General features: G+C 40.9%; 2 protein-coding genes across 3 annotated transcripts; one reads left to right on the forward strand and one right to left on the reverse strand.

Moving 5' to 3' along the window:
• The first annotated feature begins 6,342 nt into the window (after window positions 1–6,342).
• NT5C (5', 3'-nucleotidase, cytosolic) lies at window positions 6,343–13,760 on the forward strand. Its single transcript, XM_070739960.1, has 5 exons — window positions 6,343–6,590; window positions 10,521–10,621; window positions 10,703–10,763; window positions 12,532–12,646; window positions 13,432–13,760. The coding sequence occupies exons 1-5, from the start codon at window positions 6,405–6,407 to the stop codon at window positions 13,572–13,574; spliced, it is 606 nt and encodes a 201-aa protein (XP_070596061.1). The 5' UTR covers window positions 6,343–6,404; the 3' UTR covers window positions 13,575–13,760.
• On the reverse strand, window positions 13,571–20,659 carry ARMC7 (armadillo repeat containing 7). Of its 2 annotated transcripts, none has more exons than XM_070739958.1 (4): window positions 20,510–20,659; window positions 18,736–18,837; window positions 18,405–18,548; window positions 13,571–14,522 (listed from the first exon to the last, which is right to left on the reverse strand). In XM_070739958.1, the coding sequence occupies exons 2-4, from the start codon at window positions 18,824–18,826 to the stop codon at window positions 14,149–14,151; spliced, it is 609 nt and encodes a 202-aa protein (XP_070596059.1). In that variant the 5' UTR covers window positions 18,827–18,837; window positions 20,510–20,659; the 3' UTR covers window positions 13,571–14,148. The 2 variants fall into 2 exon arrangements, with proteins under 2 accessions (XP_070596059.1, XP_070596060.1); XM_070739959.1 differs by lacking the exon at window positions 20,510–20,659 and adding an exon at window positions 20,348–20,494.
• Between the last annotated feature and the right edge of the window lie 2,864 nt (window positions 20,660–23,523).

Genomic DNA, 23,523 nt, shown 5'->3' on the forward strand with positions numbered 1-23,523 from the left:
AATGGTATTATAATACATAGGTATCAATGGAAGTAACACTGGTGTGCACAAGAGCCTTTCTCACTTATTGGCGCGGTCAAAATAATGTGTGTCTACATTTTGTACTAAAATATCTCTGCATACAGGAGTGGAGAACACATTTTTCTGGAAAATAGAGGGGTTTTCTGGCAATTTTTCTCAAATCCTTTTAAACATTAAATAAATTTAACCTACATTTTCTACTATTATCATATGAAAAATCTAAAGTTTGTAAGGGTATCCAAAGAAGAAAAAAAAAACTAGGAAAAAAAGATGAAAGTTCCACAATTCAGAAAGTTCTTTTCCTATATCCCAGCCAAACAATTCAAGTAATGGAATTTAGAAAATGTTTGGAGTGTTCATATTATATAGAAGAGAGTTATTGTGTTAAGTATCCCAATGCCAAGCTGTTTTGAAGTGGAAAAATACCACCATCTCTGGATACTCTGTTTTGACTGCATTGGTTTGCTTTGCCTCCATCAATGCCATCTAATGAAACTCAAAAAAGTAGGGTTCCCTGCCATAGAATCTGTTGTACGGAATACTTCCCTCCAAAGATTAAGACAGCATCATCTTGCCTGCCTTTAAAATCTCTTTTTTCATCTTCCAAACTATGGGATAGACTAGAGGTTGATGTGGTTGAGGATTACTGTACTTTTTAGAGTATAAAATGCACCTTCTCCCCCCTAAAAGAGGCTGCAAATTTGGGTGTGTCTTATACTTCGAATGTAGCTTATATTAAGCATTTCTAGCCCTAGTGATCTTCCCTTTGCCTTCTTTCATTGCTGCTCTCTACAAGAATCAGCTGAGCCTTTTTTCAGCTCTAACAGGTGCTAACCAGTAATCTGTGCTTTGCTAGCAAAGGGATCATCCCTTTGCCTGATTTTCTCATTGTTTCTCTCTGAAAAGAGAGAGAAGTGTTTTAGAAACTGTTTATCCCCAACCAGGAGATAAAAAGCAAGCACATGGGCTCAAAACCAGCAAACTAACGTGTTAAAGCTGACCAGACTAAGGACTAGTCAGATTAATTCCTTGATGGGCAGATTATTTTTTCCCTATTTTCCTCCCCCAAAACTAAGATTTTATTTTATACTCCAAAAAGTACAGTATGTTGTTCCTTACACATTGATGGTATTTTTTTAACTTTTCATTTAAGTTGGGAAGGTGTCCAGAGCCTTTGGAGTTCAATAAATTCAATGAACATGTACTATATCCTGGAACTCCAGACTTGGATACCTGTGCTTTTACACTACAATATCTTTATTTTGGTCTTTGATTAGCATGATATAAAAACAGCTATGAAATCCACCATTATAATATTAAAACAAACTGGCTAAAATGTCTAAGTACAGCGACTTATAGATTTACAAAGCTGAGATAACAAGAGCATAAAACCCAAATCTCTTAAGTGCTAGTGGTTAACTAAAAATGTAAGTTTTAGTGTTGAATGAAATATTACAAGAAAACGTTCTGTGCTGTCTAAAAGAACAAGCTGTGGCAACAGAAATAGAGGTAGTCCTCGACTTAACAATCACAACTGAGCCCAAAATTTCTGTTGTTAAGTAAGACATTTGTTAAGTGAGTTTTGCCCCATTTTACGATCTTTGTTGCCACAGTTGCTAAGTGAATCACTGCAGGTTTTCCCCCCACTTTTTAAAAAAAATATTTTTATTGATTTTTTAAAAATATGAACACATACACAACATAAAACAGGTGCTCTGTGAATAGTGCCCATCCCCAGAAAAGCATTCACACCCCACCACCAAATTGGGGGTGTTTCTTATATATACCATTTTAACTCAAGGGCAATGTCTCTATTTACATATTATAAAGAGAATCCAATTTATTCCTTGTAGCTAGGTCTCGGATTCTACTCGCCATATATCGTCTTACCATGTCCCATTGTCCCATCAGTTGTTGCAAATCAGTTTCATTAACCGAATTCATCCTTTTATCCATAATCTCAAATTGAATATGGTCCACCATGTACCAGTACCAATTTTGCATTGTCCATTTTGTCGCATCCTTCTAACCCAAGACTATTACTGCCTGAGCGCTTTCTATCGCTGCTTGTTTTATTTCTCTAAATTCTCCCATCGCATTGCTTTTAACCAATGCTGCCATTTCCTTAGTAATTATCCATAGTATATTTGACATCCTATTAATATCCTCTTGCACTTTTTGCCAAAAATTCTGCACTACCGGGCATTCCCAAAATATATGCATGAACACTCATTTACCGAAAATCACTGCAGTTGATAAAAGTTTCTAACCCAGTTAAGTGAATCTGGCTTCCCTATTTACTTGGCTTGTCAAAAGGGGGCAAAAGATGATCGTATGACTCTGGGAGACAACAACGGTCATAAGTATGAACTAGTTGCCAAGCATCTCTATTTTGATCACATGACCATGGGGCTGCTGCAAAGTGGTAACTGAACAGGGCATAAAACACTTTTTTCAGTGCTGTTGAAAATTTGAAAGGTCACTAAATGAACTATTGTAAGTGGAGGACTATTGTAGAACTGAATAACTGGAGGCTAAAAACAAACAATAGAAGCTGTGTTGAGATTGAATAGCTGGCAGTCAATAGTTGCCCGCCTCTGTTAAGTTAATCATGCCTAATTCTTTCAGCTGTTCTTTAGAGGATATAGCCACCAGATCCCTTGCTTATGTTGCTCTTCTTTGTACTGTTTCTGGGGTCCCAGCATCACTTTATACTGTGATCAGAAATGGATGCACTACATTGAAGGGTGTCAAACTGGTGGCCCACAGGCCGAATGCATCACATGCATCAGCGGTGGGCTGTTCCCGCTTTGGCCTGGTTCTAAGAACCAGTAGCTCCAGTGTCAGGAGGCTCCAGCCACCTGCCTAGAATGTTTCTGCCCATGCGCAGAAGCATTGGTGAGCACATGAACCATTCGTAAATTATTTTAGAACCCACTACTGATGGACGTGCATGCCACGCCACTCCAGCTCCGCAGAGGCAAAAACTATCATGATACGACACGTGATGTCATGTGATTTGATTGAGTTTCATACCCGTAGACTACAGTATTCCAAATGGGGGCTTCACCACTGCAGCATAGAACAGTACTATCACTTCCCTTGGTCTCCATACTGTCCTTTTGTTAATGTAGGCATTGCAAACATTAGTATGCACCAAGACAAATTCCTTGTGTGTCCAATCACACTTGGCCAATAAAGAATTCTATTCAATTCTAATATATTGCTATAGCATCCATCATAGAACATGTAAATGCTGACTGTCTGGATTATGCAATGGCTGTACTTTAGATATGACAAAATTGCACTATATAGACCCCCACCCCAAACACGGCAACTTTAATTAGAATGGATTTTGACTCCCAGAATTGTTCAGCCAGAAGGGCAAATTCTGGAATTTAAAGTCCACACATCTTCGAGCTACCAAATTTTGAAAGATACTTTACAGATCAACAATGAAGTTGTACAGTATATAGATTAGAGTAAAATAATGCACTGTTCTGTACCGTATAGCAGTGTTTCAAAATCTTGACAACTTGAAGATGACAACTTGAACCAGGGGTGTATAAAGGTCTCCTACCGTCCCTCTCCTAAAATCCCCATATACGTATTAGTAAAATATCATGTACTCAAAACCATGCTGGTACTGTACTTCTTATATATTCATTGATTAAATATACTTTGTCTGTAATCATATACACGATGGATGGATGGATGGATGGATGGATGGATGGATGGATGGATGGAAGAATGAATGCCTGGACCAAACTCTCTAGTTAGTTTTGCTGGCTGAGGAATTCTGGGAGTTGAAGTCTACACATTTTCAAACTGCCAAGGTTGAGAAACTGTTGTATAGTGATTCTTTCCATGACAGATTCTTACACCCATGAATGACTAGTTTGTAGCTCTGCGAACTCAACCTGTTAAGTTTTGTTTCAGTGTTTCTCTTAATTCAGATAACTCTGTTTTCAGATGAACCCATCTAAAAATTATACGAAATCAGGAAAATACATGTTTGACTTTTAAAGGTCAAACCCAGTCCCAGACCTTAGCAAAATCAAAACTGCAATATCTCACAATAAACGTTAGGAATCTAATTTAAGTGTAATCGTTTACCAGTTGATACCCGCTATATTTTTTTAGATAAGAATTTTTTTTAAAAACAATTGTGTGGGATTAAAACTGGGAAATCTTTACCTTTTGATGCTATTTTACACAAAGTATCCTTGCATTCCCTTGAATAGAATAGAATAGAACAGAATAGAATTCTTTATTGGCCAAGTGTGATTGGACACACAAGGAATTTGTCTTTGGTGCATATGCTCTCAGCGTACATAAAAGAAAAAGATACATTTGTCAAGAATCATGAGGTACAATACTTAATTATTGTCACAGGGGTCAAATAAGCAATCAGGAAACAATCTTAACGATACAAGCAACTAGTTACAGTCATACAGTCATAAATGAAAGGAAATAGGTGATAGGAATGATGAGAAAAAAATTGTAGTAATAGAAGTGCAGTCTTAGTAAATAGTTTGACAGTGTTGAGGGAATTATTTGTTTAGCAGAGTGATGGCTTTTTAAAATGGTTATATATATATACACAATGTATTAAGTCAGCTCGTGGAATAATGGGATCTTAAAAAAGGCTCGGTACATAAGTGCACCAGAGTGCCTACCGTCCCCTGTCCTATAGTCTCTCCTATATCTCATATATTTTCTCTTCTATCTTTTCTATCCATCATTTTATTTATTTATTTATTTATTTAGTCCAATACAAATGGAAAGTTAAGGAGAATAAAAACGTGTAGTAGTAAATATCAGGGAAGGGATAGAAGAAGAGATATGAGAATAGAATACATCAGTGAAGAGAAGAGGAAGGATATATGGATGGGAGAAAAGATATATAAAATATAGGAGAGACAATTGGACAGGGGATGGAAGGCAAACTAGTGCACTTATGCTCGCCCCTTACTGACCTCTAAGGAATCTGGAGAAGTCAACCGTGGAAAGTCTAAGGGAAAAATGTTGGGGGTTGACACCACGGAGTCAGGTAATGAGTTCCACGCTTCAACAATTCGATTGCTAAAGTCATATTTTTTACAGTCAAGTTTGGAGCGGTTGATATTAAGTTTGAACCTGTTGCGTGCTCTTGTGTTATTGCGGTTGAAGCTGAAGTAGTTGTTGACAGGCAGGATGTTGCAGCATATGATCTTGTGGGCAATACTTAGATCATGTTTAAGGCATCGTAGTTCTAAACTTTCTAGACCCAGGATTGTAAGTCTAGTTTTGTAGGGTATTCTGTTTCAAGTGGTGGAGTGAAGGGCTCTTCTGGTGAAGTATCGTTGGACCTTTTCTAGGGTGTTGATGTCCAAAATTCGGTGTGGGTTCCAGACAGGTGAGCTGTATTCGAGGATAGGTCTGGCAAAAGTTTTGTAAGCTCTGGTGAGTAGTGTGAGATTGCTAGAGCAGAAGCTACGTAGGATCAGGTTGACAATTTTAGAAGCCTTTTTGGCGATATTGTTGCAATGGGTTTTGGCACTTAGATCATTTGATATTAGTATTCCAAGGTCTTTTACTGCGTGGGGATTGGCTGTGAGATTTTATTTATTTATTGTATTGTATTTATTTATTTTATTTATTTATTGTATTGTATTTATTTTATTGTATACGAGGTTCGGATTCTTTTTGCCGATGTGGAGAGCAGAGCATTTGCTAGATGATATTTGAAGTTGCCAAGTATTAGACCAATCTGAGATGAAGTCAAGGTCTTTTTGGAGAATAGTTGTGTTGTCTGTGGTATTGAAAAGTTTTACATCGTCGGCAAAAAGAACACAGTTGCTTATGATATGATCTCAGAGGTCGTTGATGTAGAGAATGAAAAGAGTAGGTCCTAGTACGCTCTTCTATCATCTATCTCTTCTATTTCTTATATTTTCTGCTATTCTCTCTAGTTATATTTTACTCCTATATTTCTCTTCTATACTCTCTTTGATACATTCTACTCGTATATATCCTCTATAACCTTCATTGTGTATTATTGTGTATTGGATAAAACAAACAAACACACAAATAAATAAATAATTGAACCTGAAAACGGAACATAGAAGGCACGGCAGACTAAGCGAGGCCAAATTCCCTTCAACCATCGATGAAGGGGTTCGGATTTGAGGGTCTTCTCTTGCTTTTTGCCTGAGCAGAGGGTCGGATTAGAAGACCTCCAAGGGCCCTTCCAACTCTCTGCTGCTTCCAGCTTTCTCCGGCTTGATTTGCAGCCCGGCACTTGTAACGCGCAATTCTCCCTCTCTCCTCTGGTTCGGCCTCGAGTTGAGGTCTTGGGGGCGGCGCTGCTTCCTTCGCCGCCTCTTTGCCGCTCGAAAGACATGGCCGGCGGCGGGGCTTCCTCTCTCCGGGTGCTGGTGGACATGGACGGGGTCTTGAGCGACTTCGAGGGCGGGCTGCTCCGCGACTTTGTCGCTTCCTACCCCGGAGAGCCTCACGTGGGCCTGGAGCATCGGAAGGGCTTTTTGGCGCTGGATCAGTACCGTCGCCTGCGGGAAGACCTAGGGGTGAGCTTCTGGTGGTTTAATCCCGGGGCAAGAGGAACTTTCAACCGCCTTCCCCCTCAGCTGGATTGTTCCTGCACCTGAAGGAGAACGGGCAGAAATACCGTGCAGGGCAGAGCTCAGGTTTTTTCTGTATATGAAGCGCCTCGCACAGGGGTCTCCAACTTTATCAACTTTAAGACTGGCGGACTTCAACTCCCAGAATTCTCCAGCCAGGCTTAAATGCTAAGGTTGGAGACCCCTATGCAAAGCTGGCTGGAGAATTCTGGGAGTTGAAGTCTGCCAGGCTTAAAGTTGCCAAGGTTGGAGACCCCTGGCCTAGCATGTTAAAAATCCGTAGTTTCTGGGTTGAGATAAACATAAGGACTTAAGGGACTTTTACACACAAAAAATACCTCTGCCTGTTTTGAAAATGATTTGGAAGATTTCCTATTCAAACCAAACACAGATCTGGTGTTCTTTAACTTTTGTCAGGTTCCCACATCGTTTATTGTATATATATATATATATATATATATATATATATATATATATATATATTTTGGAGACGTTGTTTTAACGATCCCTTCATTAATCCCCCTCTTAAAGAAGTGGCTTGAGGGTTGTTTTTTTTTAATCTAGCAAAAGGCTGCACAAGTTTGAGCTGCTCCATTGAGTGTCAGATTACTGCCACCGACCAGGCCCAAAGCACTTTTGCCTATAAATGAGTACTGTACAACTATTAGGTATTATAGCAATAGCTTTTAGACTTATATACCGTACTGCTTCATAGTGCTTTTACAGCCCTCTCTAAGAGGTTTACACAATCAGCCTCTTGCCCCCAACAATCTGGGTCCTCATTTTACCCACCTCGGAAGGGGGGAAGGCTGAGTCAACCTTGAACAGGTGGTGAGATTTGAACTGCTGAACTACAGCCAGCAGTTAGCTGAAATAGCCTGATATTACAGTATTATGAGGCAGGGAAGAGCATTTCTGCAGTACAGGTAAAATTGGCAGTTTTAAAGTTTTTAAATTTTAGCTGAAGCATTGTAAATCTGCTTCACGTTGCGAGATTTTAATTGGCGGAGTGCTTAACAGTGTGGCCATGTGTAATTTGTGAAAGCACGGTATTGGCTACATAAAATTCTACTCGTTTGAGAATAAAACCTGTTGCTTCACTGCTGGTATTATTCTGCTGTAAACCTTCCCTTCAGGAGATGGCAGCCTCCGGCTCTCCTTCTCTGGGTTTGAAAGCCGAGCAGTGTTGTTTGTTTAGGACAGTGTTTCCCAACCTTAGCCACTTGAAGATATTTGGACTTCAACTCCCAGAATTCCCCAGCCAGCGAATGCTGACTGGGAAATTCTGGGAGTTGGAGTCCAGATACCTTCAAGTGGCCAAGGTTGGGAAACACTGGTTTAGGATTTAAATCAGAGGCTGCCAGGGCTGTGACTAAGCTAAGAAGTCAAGATGCATCCCAAAAGGTGGAAATGCCAAACCCCTTTTCAAAATTGTCTAGGACTTGAGGATGGCTTTGCTTTTTATTATCTCCTGCTTTTATGTCACTGTGGAAACATAACATTGGTTTCTTAGGTACTCTCCCAGATCTTCATTTCTGCCAGATAGGGTCTCCCGCTTGAGCAGGGGGTTGGACTAGATGACCTGCAAGATCCCTTTCAACTCTAATAATAAAATAAAATAAATCTTCATTTCTGCATCATATGTCTTTATATTGAAACAGGAAGAGAAACCAGAACAGGCTTGTAGTAAACTTACTTACTGAACTTACTGAAGCCTTCAAGATCACAAAGTAAAAGGAGTGTTCTCAAACTTGGTGACTTGAAGATGTATAGATTCAATTCTGGGAGCTAAAGTCCACACATTTTCAAGCTACCAAGCGGGTTCTCAATGTATGCCTAGTTCTTCCACTGCTTATTCATTCTAATAATTACAAGGTATAACAAGCAGGAAGAGGGAGATTGTGATCCCACTGTATAGAGCTCTGGTGAGACCACATTTGGAATACAGTGAACCCTCGATCATCGCGAGGGTTCCGTTCCAGGACCCCAAGCGATGATCGATTTTTCGCGAAGTAGCGGTGCGGAAGTAAAAACACCATCTGCGCATGTGCAGATGATGTTTTTACTTCCACCGCCGCCCGCCCTTCGCCCGCCCACCCCGGGGTTTCTCCAAGCGCGCGCGCGTTGCTGGGGCCGCTCCCCAGCTGGGGAGCGGATCTGGGGTTTCCCCAAGCGCGCGCGCGTTGCTGGGGCCGCTCCCCAGCTGGGGAGCGGATCTGGGGTTTCCCCAAGCGCGCGCGCGTTGCTGGGGCCGCTTCCCAGCTGGGGAGCGGCCCCAGCAACGCGCGCGCGCTTGGAGAAACCCCGGCTCCACTCCCCAGCTGGGGAGCGGCCCAGCAACGCGCGCGCGCTTGGAGAAACCCCGGCTCCGCTCAGCTGGGAAGCGGAGCTAGGCTGCCCCAAGCTCGTGCGCGCCGCCCGCCCGCCCACGCTGTTGCCGGCTCCGCTTCCCAGCTGGGAAGCGGAGCTAGGCTGCCCCAAGCTCGCGCGCGCCGCCCGCCCGCCCACGCTGTTGCCGGCTCCGCTTCCCAGCTGGGAAGCAGAGCTAGGCTGCCCCAAGCTCGCGCGCACCGCCCGCCCACGCTGTTGCCGGCTCCGCTTCCCAGCTGGGAAGCAGAGCTAGGCTGCCCCAAGCTCGCGCGCGCCGCCCGCCCGCCCACGCTGTTGCCGGCTCCGCTTCCAGCTAGGCTGCCCCAAGCTCGCGCGCGCCGCCCGCCCGCCCATGCTGTTGCCGGCTCCGCTTCCCAGCTGGGAAGCGGAGCTAGGGTGCCCCAAGCTCGCGCTCCAGCCCACCGCCGCTGGGGTCTTACCGGGGCAAGAGGGGGAAGACCCAGGGAAGCCTCTGCCCGGCGGGGAAACTCCACCATCTACGCATGCGTGGAAGGGCACGCATGGGCAGATGGTGGAGTTTACTTCCGGGTTGAAAACTAGCGAAATAGCCCTTTCGCGATCCTTGAGGACGCGAAACTCGAGGGTTCACTGTACTGTGTTCAGTTCTGGAGACCTCGCCTACAAAAAGATATTGATAAAATTGAAGGTCTACAAAAATGGTGGAAGGTCTTAAGCATAAACTTATCAAGAAAGACTTAATTGATTCAATCTGTATAGTCTGGAGGACAGAAGGGAAAGGGGGGACATGATCAAAACATTTAAATATGTTAAAGGGTTAAATAAAGTTCAGGAGGGAAGTGTTTTTAATAGGAAAGTGAACACAAGAACAAGGGGACACAATCTGAGATTAGTTGAGGGAAAGATCAAAAGCAACGTGAGAAAATAAATTTTACTGGAAGAGTAATAGATGCTTGGAACAAACTTCCAGCAGACGTGGTTGGTAAATTCACAGTAAGTGAATTTAAACATGCCTGGGATAAACATATATCCATCCTAAGATAAAATACAGGAAATAGTATAAGGGCAGACTAGATAGACCAAGAGATTTTTTTCTGCCATCAATCTTCCATGTTTCTAAAGCAGTTATAGTTACTTAAGCAGTGTTTTGCAAGGTTTGAGAATCATTTTTTAGTGCCATCCCTCAATTACAACAATGTTCTTCACCTTACTGAGTTTTTGAGTAAGGAACAGATTCAAGACTATATACTTCATTTTATTTGAAAAAGAATGGATGAGAAAGAAATTTTAGAGTGAAGCTTGCTATTTTAAATGATATCTTGCACCAATGACCCATTCTTAATTTCTTGCTTTAAAAAACAGCCTGGCCAGTAGTGCTACTTACCTGATACCTTGGAACATGGTTTGAAATGAACTTAAAACATGACATCTAGTTTCTATATACAGTATATGATCTTTAAAGCTACCTGAATTTTAAACATTAATTAAATTGTCTTAACCATAATTCTGAATATGTATTTTTTTTAGGACAAAATAGCCAAGGTCTATGAGTCACCTGGCTTCTTTCTGAATCTGCAGCCCATCCCAGGAGCTATTGAAGCGATGCATGAGATGATTCAAATGCCCAAGTAAGGACCATTTAATATTAAGAACATTTTGGAATCAGCATACATTTTCTTCTTGTAATGGAGAATGTCATGTCTTTTCAGCACTGAAGTTTTTATTTGCACCAGTCCTATACGGAAATATGAACACTGCGTTACAGAAAAGGTTGGCAATTGTCACTCTTCTTTCACTGTTAACATGCAAAGCACCTATCAATCCATATGTTTTAAAACTCTTTTCTTTCTTTGGCTTTCTTTCCTTGCCTCATCCCTGGTCAGTGGCTAATAACAAGACAATGTCAGAGCAGATTTGGGTGGCTTTCATACCATGCCTTGGCTTTAGTTCTTCTGAGATTATAGAAAAGTTCTGTCTTAGTCCAGAATGCTAAACTCTTAAGAAGATTACTAGCCATTAAAATCCAAATCCTCCATTGCTCTTTACAAACTGAAATCTTGCCAGTACAGTACAAAGCCACTAAAGATTCAGAGCCCTTTGAAGGGAAAAAATATCAAGTATATTTACTTCTTAATAAACAAAACGTATGCTCCATTTATCAAAATATTAATATGGTGCTAATCAGAAAGGGTAGCTCTTTCAAATCAGCACAGGCCATCTGGAAAGTCTACTGCTATCTGATTTTAATACTTGTAAGTGGCTTGTAAACTTGTAGGATTTATGATGAGAACAAATTTGTAAACATGCCAATATAGATGAAAGGAATTTATGGATTATTGATGTTATTGAAGCAAATAAGGCCTAAAAGTGAACAAGAATAAGAATTATTAACTTGAGATTTTAAAATGAGTTGAAAAATATATGATGATGACTGGTTGTATTTAAATGCTTATATAAGATTTGTTTTACATTTTGTAATTATGCCAATATAAATGAAAGAAATTTGTGGATTATTGATGTCACTGAAGCAAATAATATGTAAAAGAACAAGAATTATTATCTTGAGATTCTAAGAAAATTATAATAGGGATTATGCATTGGGCGTTTGGAATTGCTTATAATGAGGGGGAAAGATAAAGATAAGTAAAGATACTAGGAAGAGGGAAAGCAATAAGTCAGAAAATTAAGAGACACAAGAGATTATAATTAGTGACTAAAATTAAGGTATAGCAATATGTTAAGAATAAAAATTGAATTAATTGGTGGTTGTCCCACAAGACAAAACTAGAGGATTAGGTGGCATTAGAGGGGGGTTACATATGCCAAGGTTATAGAAACTGTAAACATAGAAATGAAACAAAATAATTGTTTGAGAAGCGGCACCACTAGTATAAAAATAAGGAGAATAATATCAGCCTGTTAACTATAAGTGGACTGAGGTTGGGAGACACTCAAGGAATGGTTTTAGAGGGAAGAAGAGGAAGTAGAAAGGGGCGATAGAGAAGTGGAAAGAAGCAGAAAATTTAGAGAGTTAATAGAGAGACGATGAATGGAGAGGAGTAAAAAAGTAGGAAGAGGGATGAAGGTTGGAAGAGGAGACTTTTAGGTTAGATAATAGGTGTTGAAAAAGGTGCAAAATAAAATATTGGTTTATGAAATATTGAAAATGCATATGTATTTTATTGATATATTTTAAGGCGTATGTGTTTAGTTGTAAAAATGAAATTTGTGGAAAGGAATAAAAATAAGGAAATCTTTTTTAAAAAGTAAGTTGCATTTTAGAAAGGATTATATTGTCCAAGTTTGTATATACGTAATTATACATATGGATCTTATGAAATATGCATAGTTAAGATGCTGAAGTTTAAACGTCTATTTTATCTGATTTGTATACTAGTTTCCAAAGTTTGTCGCAGCCATGTTTCCCCAAAAACAAGACCTTGTCTTATATATTTTTTTGAACCCTGAAAGTAAAAAGAGCTTTCTTGAAAGCTGTAAGTACCTTTCTCCTAATAGCTGCTTTCTTATCACTTGACAGTACCTATGGGTTGAAAAGCACTTAGGCCCTACATTTGTGGAGCGGCTAATTCTGACTCGAGATAAAACAGTTGTTTCAGCTGATCTGCTCATTGATGACAAGGACACCATTAAAGGTATAAGGATCTGTGTTACCACTTCAACTTTTCATCCAAGTGCTGTATTATATGGTTATACAGTGGTACCTCAAGATACGAGCCCCTCGTCTTACGAACAACTCGTGATACGAACCCGGGGTTCAGAAAAATTTTGCCTCTTCTTACGAACTTTTTTCGAGTTACGAACCGGCGTTTGGAGACTGCTGGGAAGCCGCGCGGCTGTTTTAAAAGGTGACAGCCGGGCGGCGGGGCTTCCCAGAAGCCTCCCAAACGCCGGTTTGTAACTCGAACAAAGTTCGTAAGAAGAGGCAAAATTTTGCTGAACCCCGGGTTCGGTTCGGGAGGTTGCTTAGAAGCCCCCCAGGCCGTCTGCGACCTTTTAAAACACCCGCGCCGCTTCCCAGCTGTCTCCCGAAGCCGAACGCGGAAGTTCGGCTTTAGCGTTCGGCTTCAGGAGACAGCTGCGAAGCGGCGCGGGTGTTTTAAAAGGTCGCAGCCGGCCTGGAGGGCTTGCCAGCACCACCCCGAACCCCGAACCCGGGTTCGGGGGGGGGTGCTGGGAAGCCCCCCAGGCCGGCTGTCACCTTTTAAAACAGCCGCATGGCTTCCCAGCAGTCACCGAAAGCCGTTTTTTTGCGGGGGGTTTTTTGGTTGCACGGATTAATTGACTTTACATTGTTTCCTATGGGAAACAATGTTTCGTCTTACGAACCTTTCGTCTTACGAACCTCCTCCTTGCACCAATTAAGTTCGTATCATGAGGTATTACTGTATTTTTAATGTCCTTCTCCAATTCTTCTCAGGGGTAGACCCAAACCCAAAGTGGGAACACATCTTGTTCTCTTGTTGTCACAACAAACATCTAAAGCTACAGCCACCACGGAGGAGACTTGAGTCTTGGACTGATGACTGGAAGGCAATACTGGAGAGCAAACGCTCCAATTGAAGCATAAAGAAAAGAACATTTATTTCAGCCACCATCAAAGGCTCTGGGAAGTATTTGCTAATCACCAATACCAACTGGAAACAGAGACAGGCCCTCCAAATCAAATGATCCATATGGGAATAGGATTATATCTTAATTCTAAATGCGCTTGAATGATTTGAGTTATTAAAATGTTAAATCCTTGGATGGAATGTTTATTATGTTTGCCAATTAATTAAATGAACAAAAGAGCTCTAAAAATGGAAGACAGCTCTTTGACTCATTATCTTTCCCCCACTAAAAATGTATTCAGTCAAAGAACATGTACTGTATTTCTATTATCTCAGCTCAGTCTTGAATATTTACCACAGCCCTTTAGCAACTAGTTTATGGGAACTGGTTCATATTTTTAAATAACGTGAAAATGAATAGAAAAGCACATCAGAGTACGAAAGGAACCCGTCTGGTCCAAAAGTCCACCGTATTGCTTCTGAAGGGAAACTGCAGACTATTTACAGTCATTTCTAAAAACTTCTAAAAGAGAATTTTTTTCTCTTCTGGAATGTGTGTTAGGAAAAAAATTCCTGCTCTTCACTCAGGGAGGATCTTGTTGGCTGCCTCCTGGGCTGCATTCATCCTTGGGCAGTGGAATCCCGACTGCCGTGTGCCTGGTTAGGCCCCGGGCCTGCTCTACCTGAAGGGGGCTGCAATAATCTTCAAGGAAAATAGTGGCCAGGTTTTTCAGCCTTCTGTTGTTTGAGAGGGAGAAGCGCAGCATGCACTCGATCACAGGGAGGGTGGTGATCTCTTGGCGGGATTGGGATGTGGACAAGTACATCAGAGTGGTAACTGCAGACAGGACGGTCTCTTCGTTGGCACTGGCCAGACAGCTGACAACAGCTGACACACCACCAGCCTCTAATATATAGTCTTTGTTGATTTTGTCCAGGCAGAGATTACACAGGCCTCCTGAAAAATAAGAGAATGAGGTGGTAAGGAAACATAGAAACATAGAAGTCTGACGGCAGAAAAAGACCTCATAGTCCATCTAGTCTGCCCTTATACTATTTTCTGTATTTTATCTCAGGATGGATATATGTTTATCGCAGGCATGTTTAAATTCAGTTACTGTGGATTTATCTACCACGTCTGCTGGAAGTTTGTTCCAAGGATCTACTACTCTTTCAGTAAAATAATATTTTCTCACGTTGCTTTTGATCTTTCCCCCAACTAACTTCAGATTGTGTCCCCTTGTTCTTGTGTTCACTTTCCTATTAAAAACACTTCCCTCCTCGACCTTATTTAGCCCTTTAACATATTTAAATGTTTCAATCATGTCCCCCCTTTTCCTTCTGTCCTCCAGACTACAGGGTGGTTTGGTTCATTTCACCTTAATAATAATAATGTGTATTCCAGTAGTTCTAAAACAACTTGACTCTCTTGCTTCTATCCATAAATGGTTTGGGGCTAAATATGATACACGTACAGCACTGAACTGCTCATTTGGTCACCATTAGGATTTGCAGTGACTTATTATTGGCAACCTTCAGTCTTGAATGACTATGGTATTGTGCTCTGGAAAGAGTTCCTAGAACAGCATCCAGTGTGGCTAAAAAGGCCAATCCGAGAGTGGCAGTCCCTTCCACACCGAGGGCAGATCCATTCTGTCCCCCTGCCTGGTCCCCGGATTTCGCTGGTTTCGGGACTGCCTCTGCCTGCCGAACAAGTGTCTCCTCAAAATGGAGAAGCCCATTCTGCATCTTTAGCCCCCAAGCTGAACAATCAGAGGTCAAGGTTTCCCAGCTGTTAATGTCCATTCCCAAAGCCTTTAAATCCCTCTTACAGATATTCTTATATTGTAGTTGTGGTCTCCCTCTGGGGCACTTTCCCTGCACTAATTTACCATAAAAGAGATCTTTCGGAATCCGCCCATCATCCATTCTCACATGCCCAAGCCAGCAAAGACTTCGCTGCTTCAATAGTGTATATATGCTAGAAATTCCCATTTCGAGACGTTTCGAGACTGTGCTATTTGGAACTTTGTCATGCCAGGTGATACCAAGGATACATCAGAGACAGCAGTGACTATAAAAATGTATTATGATTAATCCTTGGAAGTTGCAGCCATCACAGAATCTTGCAATTAAGTGATCACAATCCAGCTGCTAGACAACCATCACATATTTGCAACTTAAAATGTGTGATCGCCATTTGCAGCCAGACAAGCAAAGTCAATGGGGAAGCTGGCAGGAAGTCAGAAGCCATGGTCACATGATGATCCATATTTCAAAAAAACACCCATGGGTAGTTCACTTTACAGCAACAACTGGAACTGATATTGTAAGTTGGTGTATTCATCTCATGTTTCACTTTGCAACTGTGTTGTTTAGCAACAGTTGACAGTTCCAATTGCAGTTGGTACCTTAGGTCTACCTACAGTATATAGCAGGGGTGTCAAACTCACGGCCCGCGGCCCCTATGCATCATATGCTGGTCCCACCCAGTTTAGCAAAGTGAAACATGACATGAATACACCAACTAGTACATCATATGATGCCACCGTGATGATGCAAATTTGATACCTTGGTATATAGTACAGTATAAGTAAACTTGACAGCAACTTATATGAATGCTGTCCATCAAAAACAGCTTTCAGGAGATGCAAAAACATGTCTGCCTCTGCAGAATCCTTACATTGGGAAGCATGCTGAGAACTAAATTAAGAACCATTACTCATCAGTCACAGTATGGTCATACTGACCAGTAGAACCAGTCATAAATACTATCCTGACAAATGGGAAGACACAGCCGAGAAGAACCAAATTTCCTCAGTTCAAATGACCAACTTATAACAAAAATACATTCAGAATCTTAAAAGTCATAAAATACTGTTTGTAGATTTTATATAGAGATGATGAGCTTGTGCAAATGTTGTGGAGAAAGAACAAAACAGTACACCTCATGAATTAGAAATCCATAACATTAGGATTATAATGTACACATTTGGAAAACCTGTATTGTACTTGCAAACTAGCCTATACCTTTGGATATTCTTTTTTTTTGGCCAGAAGGAGGAAAGGCTGGTAAGAGAAATGATGCAGAGTTGACAAGCAACCTCTAAGAACCCATATAGTTCATGTTTAATAATTTTGACATTGCCAAAAGTTCTTCTATGCAAGAAATATTGCTGAATATATATTATAGTGTCTCCTTTACAAAAAAATCCTACTTATTTTTCTAAAGTTGGAATCTCATAACATGCAGATGTTTCATTAAAAAATTAAGTCATCTACATAATTTAGTTTTAACCACAATAGGTTATGAGAACCTTTTCTTTAAAATGAACTGATCAGGCTAATCTCAAACAATACCAGAAATTCTAGTTTGCAACAGTCATTGCGCAAGAGAATGTTTATCTGGAAAGTAAAGTTACAAGGCACAAAACATTTAAATATGTTAAAGGGTTAAATAAGGTCCAGGAGGGAAGTGTTTTTAATAGGAAAGTGAACACAACAACAAGGGGACACAATATGAGGTTAGTTGGGGGAAAGATCAAAAGCAACATGAGAAAATATTATTTTACTGAAAGAGTAGTAGATCCTTGGAACAAACTTCCAGCAGACGTGGTAGATAAATCCACAGTAACTGAATTTAAACATGCCTGGGATAAACATATATCCATCCTAAGATAAAATACAGGAAATAGTATAAGGGCAGACTAGATGGATCATGAGGTCTTTTTCTGCTGTCAGTCTTCTATGTTTCTAAGCTCTCATGGGGAAAATTGGTATTACTATCGTATAGTGGGAAGCCAGTGGAAGAGAATGAGCAGTGCCAATGGTCAGTAGATCATTAACTGGCGTTGTGGTGAAGGTTAAAGATGAGCATCCTCATTCTGTTTCCTTCCAAGTGTGAAGTGCATCCTGTAATATGCTACATGAATGCTAAGGGCATGAACGCTGCTGAGATGGGTACCCAAGATGCTTACCGAAGCTTACAAAATCGACAGAGTCAGTGTGTCCTGAGAATTTCTTGACAGTTTTGAGATTGAAGGCGAGGCATTTCTCAACTATCTAGTGACAGAAGATGAAACTTGGGCTTATCACCATACTCCAGAAAGCAAACGTCAATCAATGCAGTGACCCATTCTCTTTCAGCCAAAACTCAGCAGTCGGTGAGAAAAATTGTGGGCATCCATCGCACACAAATCTTGGGCAGACATCACAGCTGCGTTCATGCCCTTAGCATTCAGGTAGCATATTACAGTATGCACTTCGCACTTGAAGGGAAACGGAATGAGGATGCTCTTCTCTAACCTTTACTACAGATGCCAGTTGATGATCTACTGACCACTGGCACTGCTTGTTCTCTTCTGGTGGCTTCCTGCTACACAATAGTAATACCAACTTCCTCCACGAACATTCTCCGTGAGAGCTACGTGCCTTGTAACCTTACTTTCCAGATAACCCTCATATTTTATACTACTGCTCTCAAATGTATTCTGGTTTTTGTTTTGGTGTATTTTGCTAGTGTCCCCTTGCCATCATTTTCAAACTCTATTTTCTATCCTATCCAGTTCTTCAACATACTTGCATACATTTGCCAGGTGTTCTTACGCCAAGGATAAAGAAACTAGCTCTCCCACTTCTCTGATCATTGCTTATGCAGAGTAAGGCTTCTGGAACTTTTAGTTTTGTAATAAATTGCATAATTACAGGCTCTTCTTCCTAGCCTAAAGTGAAGACAGAGTTGAACACTGCAATGGAATAGGCTAACATGCTAGCTTCTCCTATGTCGTAACTATTGAGAAATGATTCTAATTCATGGAAAATATTGAAATCCAGGTCTTACCAAGTGCAAATTCTACAAGATTGTCATTGTCCTCGGTGAGCATGTCCAGAAACAGATCCAAGACCTTGAGCTGCCGCAAATATTCATAATTTTGGGGGTTATAAGCAAAATTGGCCAGATTAGCCAACACTTGCTCTTTGGCATCTGCAACATAAATAAAAACTCAATATTAAAAAGCTCCTGTAAAAGTCAATGTGGTAGTACAAACTGACCAATAAATTACATGCCGCTCTGAGTCTTTGGAGAGGGGCGGCATATAAATCGAATAAATTATTATTACAATTATTATTATTACAATTATTACAATTACAATTACTATTATTACACTCACCTGAACTATCTGTCACTTGGAATTCAGTGACTAAAGCCTGCAAATATTCAAGTCGACTCAGGCCTACCAACTCCTTCTGATTTTGGGACATACTGGTAAATGCTAGATAAATAGAAGATAAAACAGTATTAAGAACATCATTTGGTGTTATGGCATCATTTGGTGTTATGGCATCAATTCAATTTCAATTATCCCAATGTGTGTTATTCAATTCCATCTTCAGAAATACCAGGGTGGTATATAAAAGGGTTGCTAGGTAACTGTGGACAATAACATTAATAATTTTGACATTAAAATTATAATGCTTCTCTTCCAGCAAGTTCATGTAACTGATGGCATTCGTTATTTTATTTTTAAAGTAGAAAATTCTAATTCTAATTATTTTTGCTATTGTTTAGGATCCAAGCTTAATTAATTTCTCCAGATTTAGATTTATTTAATATCTTAATTAAATCTTCCTTCCACCTGGATCACAGTAAAGTTGAATTTGCCAAATAGTTATAGTTATAGTTTAGTTATAGTTTATTAGATTTGTATGCTGCTCCTCTCCGAAGACTCGGGGAGGCTCACAACATAATAGTGATACAATACAATCTTAGCATATAGCACATTTCCCCTAAACCAGTTGCACTGCTATAATAAAAAGAAGATTAATCCTGCTCTATCACTATTTTGAAATACTGTATGATTGTAACTGTAATGATTAAGAGAACTCTGGTATTGCCAGTGCAATCACAAAATCAATGTGTTGAGCATTTGATTATGCTGGTGACATTCAGGTTCAGGATGATTTATTAACTTGATCTGGGAATAAACACTAACGAATCTTTTCCTTTAATATCCCATTAAAATACAAGCATTGTCACATATTTTATTTATTTATTTATATCCCGCCTTTATTATTTTTCTACAAATACTTGTAACTCAAGGTGGTGAACAGATCCAACAGATCTTCCTCCTCTTTCCCCTACAACAACATCCCTGTGAAGTGGGTTGGGCGAAAGGAGAAGAACGGGTGACCCAAAATCACCCAGCTGGGTTTCATGGCTAAGGCAGGACTTGAACTCAAGGCCTGTTTTCTAGCTCTCCATTTGTTAACTAGTTAACTTGTTCACATGATAGCTCTATAAATCTTACCATAACCTTGGCATGTTTCTAACGGCGCTCCTTTTGTACCCATGGCAAATGAAATTTCATTTTCAGCTCCAAGTTTTAACATAGCAATTTAAGTTTCTAATATGCTGCTTCAGACCGTGCTTTAATAGCCCTCTCTAATCAAACATTCAAACAACAATGACAAAGATTCAGTCACACGGTCATATAGACATTCAAATAACAACAAAAGATTCAGTCATTTAGTAGGGTTTTCTAATTAATGTTTTTATATTATTCTAAGAACTGTTTTAACTTGTTGGAAGCTGACCAGAGTCCTTCGGTAGTTGGGTGGCATATAAGCATAATAATAATAATAATAATAATAATAATAATAATAATAATAATAATAATAATTCATTATTATTATTATTATTATTATTTTAAAAAATCTAACTATGGTAAGACCCCAAGGATCTTATTCATTCATTTAGGGAACTAAGCTAATACAAATATTTACCTTCGTTTGCATATTCTTTTCATATAAAAAGGAACCACAGTAATTATCAATACTACATTCGGGAGTGTAATGTTAATACCAGGGCCTTGGTCCAAATGATGCCACGAGGAAGTCCCTTAAAAGGAAACGGAGCCACCGCTCTTCTCCCACCTGCTGCATTACCTGAACTTCCCAACCATGCGTCTCAATTTCCATCAAGCCCTTGGAGGGAGGGAGGGGTGGAGGAGACAAGAAATCAAAACAGAATATGCCAGCAAAGACCAGCAGAGTTAAGTTAAAGCGAAACAGGAAGTCGAAGTTACGTATAAAGGACCAAGGGAAAAGTTGCTCCCAACGGCGCAGAGGAGCTTCGTTCCCACGTGCTATAAGTTCCGTGTTTGGTGCGGGACCCGTCGGAAAGATTCGGTGCGGCGGAGCCTCTGCAGCTGCCGCCTCTTCTTGGCGGCGGCGTCTGGTTTGATAATGGGTTGTGCGGGAAGCATCGATGATGCTCTGGTGGTCGCTTTGGTGCAAGGGATGCCCCAGACCCAGTGGGAAGAAGTCATGGACCCGTGATGTTTTGAAAATAAAGTGTCATATGTGTGTGTGTGTGTGTGTGTTGTGCGCTTGCTTTGTCGAGTACATATTGGAAGTATGTAACGATATAATAATGCTTATATACACGATACTAGCAAGAAGGACCGATCCGAGTAAAAGCTCAACTTTCGCTAGAGATTGACCGGGACATCCTAGGTGATTCTCAATCATGATTCAAGTCGCTGGTTGTCCAAAGGTGCTTTTCCCATAGGCAACTGGACTGCATTGCTTTTTCTTTGAAGACGTTTCACTTCTCATCCAAGAAGCTTCTTCAGTTCTGACTAGGGCAGGGTCGGGATTGCTATTACTAGCCCGCTACCGGTGTGCTGCGTGTGCAGCTTCGGTTGTTTGCGATGTACATGTCTGCTATGCAATGCGCATCCTCCTAGTGTGGTTTTTGCTATTGTGCATATGCGCAGAAGAAAAAACACCGACATCTCAAGAGGGGACACACATGCTTGAGAGATTTAGGGAATTTTTTTTGCTTCCATGCCGTGCGTGGAAGCAAAAAATCACTGAAATCTCTCACGCCGAGTCCCCCTTCACAAAAATTTTACTTCTGCCCATGGCACAAAAGCAAAAAAATTTGAAAAATTTAAGAAAAATTGGTGGTGCCCCATAGGACTGCCACTGGACGCAGTCGTGCACAAATTGCGCAATCTGGCGGCCACTGCTGGTGCGCATTGGCCTACCACACACAGTACCAACCCCACTACTGGACTAGGAATTTGGGGAATGGAATGATTTATACTCTCTTGCAGAGAGCTGGTCAGTTGCATTCTTTTAGCAAGTCGTTGAAGCCACCTGGAGGTTTATATCTCTGTCCAGAGTCAGCTGAGTGGTACAAATGGATGTGGACTCTTCTTGGAACTGTTGTAAGGACTGACTTTCTCAACAGAAGGGGAAAGATAGGACATGATATATGTGCAGTCTGCAACACAGTTTCTTCCAACAATTTCAAGAAGACACCACTCCCATTTGTACCACTCAGGTGACTCTGATGCAGGGGGTGGACTGCTGCCTGGATGGGGGGGTGGGGGTGGGGGGGGAGGGGAACGCAGTGGGGTAGCAAAAACATGGAGCTCCACCCCAGAGCACCCAATTTGCACTGAAAGATGTTGAAAGAAAATCCAGGGCGAACTGCATAAGCCACGGCCATAGTATGGTAGTAAAAATTTTGGTAGCCCTTCCACTGCTCTGATGACTCTGATAAAACTCCAGTGGCCTCAAGTAACTCTCTAAAACATGGGTGTCAAACACCGTGGGTCACATTTCAGTCACATGATGTTTCACAGCTTTATTTATTTACCTTACTTATTTGTATATGTGCTGCAAAGCGAGCACAGTTTTACTTATTGGACTTGACTTGATTTGTCAATGAGCCCGGGGTGGCGCAGCAGGTAGAGTGCTGTACTGCAGGCCATTGAAGCTGACTGTAGATCTGAAGGTCAGCGGTTCAGATCTCATCACCGGCTCAAGGTTGACTCAGCCTTCCATCCTTCCAAGGTGAGTAAAATGAGGACCCGGATTGTGGGGGCAATAGGCTGGCTCTGTTAAAAAAGTGCTATTGCCAACATGTTGTAAACCGCCCTGAATCTAAGGAGAAGGGCGGCATAAAAATCGAATGAATGAATGCTGCCCAATCCCGTAGGACATTTTCCCTCTTCACAGAACTGGGGTGGATGGTGGCCTCTATGTGACTCCTCCAGCCCATGGGCCGCCAGTTTGACAAGAATGCAAATGACCAGCTCTCTTCAAGGAGTATTAATCCTTCCATTCCCCACCATCCAGTCAGAGTTGAAGAAGCTTCTTGAATGAGAAGCAAAACGTCTTCAAACCCCCACCCCCCCAAGGAAATCCAATTGTCTCTTGAAAAAGCATCTTTGGGACAAATTCACTGGGAGTCTATTAGAATAAAAAGCTACTCCTGGGAGCCACTTATTCCGAGCAAGGCTAAGCAAGGGTCTGCATCCACTGCAGGTAATTGGGAGCAAAACCCTGGGGCGTAGCAAACAGTGCTGAATGGTGTTGGAGGAGGTCCAAAATAAGGCTCCTTCATTAGAGCTTAAGCTTCTGGGAACTTAATATACCTGTGCTTTTCTTGGCAGCAGTTTCCTTGTCAGTTTGCATCCCCATATTAATTAGGTCCCAGTCTTGCTTAGTCTTTACTCCCACAATGTCCTCCCAATCCAATAATTGTAGTCCTCCTACTTATCTTAATTGGAGGCGGGGAGGAATAGAAGTGTTCCTTTTTTGCTTTATTTAAAATTCCTCACTCTCTACTACCTCCACTCCTTCCTCACTAGGCATATTTTTCTGATAAGCTGTAGGGGGGTAAATCTGGCACTTTTAGCGCATGGAGGTTTTCTCCTAAATCCAGAGTATCAATATTATAAGGAGAAACACTGCAGGGACATCAGCAATTAATTTGGTTTCGGGGAGAGAACTGCTCCAGAAATAGCTAATATTTGAATGACACCTAACTTTATAATTTTTCAAAATGACTTTTTAAAGATTTTTCACATAATTATGGGAATACAATCATGCTAGGAATTGCACCATATTAAGAGTTACTTTCAATAATTTAAATAGTTATGGAA

This window comes from Erythrolamprus reginae, chromosome 2 (genome assembly GCF_031021105.1).
Source record: "Erythrolamprus reginae isolate rEryReg1 chromosome 2, rEryReg1.hap1, whole genome shotgun sequence".
Lineage (NCBI taxonomy): Eukaryota > Metazoa > Chordata > Lepidosauria > Squamata > Dipsadidae > Erythrolamprus > Erythrolamprus reginae.

What these genes read in the sequence shown, in the direction of transcription:
- NT5C (XM_070739960.1), top strand. Translation starts at nt 6,405, where the DNA reads ATGGCCGGCGGCGGGGCTTCCTCTCTCCGGGTGCTGGTGGACATGGAC. An exon ending in GAGATGATTCAAATGCCCAA is followed by an intron (nt 10,622 to 10,702) that starts GTAAGGACCATT and finishes ATGTCTTTTCAG; the next exon opens with CACTGAAGTTTTTATTTGCA. An exon ending in TGACAAGGACACCATTAAAG is followed by an intron (nt 12,647 to 13,431) that starts GTATAAGGATCT and finishes AATTCTTCTCAG; the next exon opens with GGGTAGACCCAAACCCAAAG.
- ARMC7 (XM_070739958.1), bottom strand. Translation starts at nt 18,826, where the DNA reads ATGTCCCAAAATCAGAAGGAGTTGGTAGGCCTGAGTCGACTTGAATAT. An exon ending in CCAAGTGACAGATAGTTCAG is followed by an intron (nt 18,549 to 18,735) that starts GTGAGTGTAATA and finishes TTTATGTTGCAG; the next exon opens with ATGCCAAAGAGCAAGTGTTG. An exon ending in TCTTGTAGAATTTGCACTTG is followed by an intron (nt 14,523 to 18,404) that starts GTAAGACCTGGA and finishes CTTATTTTTCAG; the next exon opens with GAGGCCTGTGTAATCTCTGC.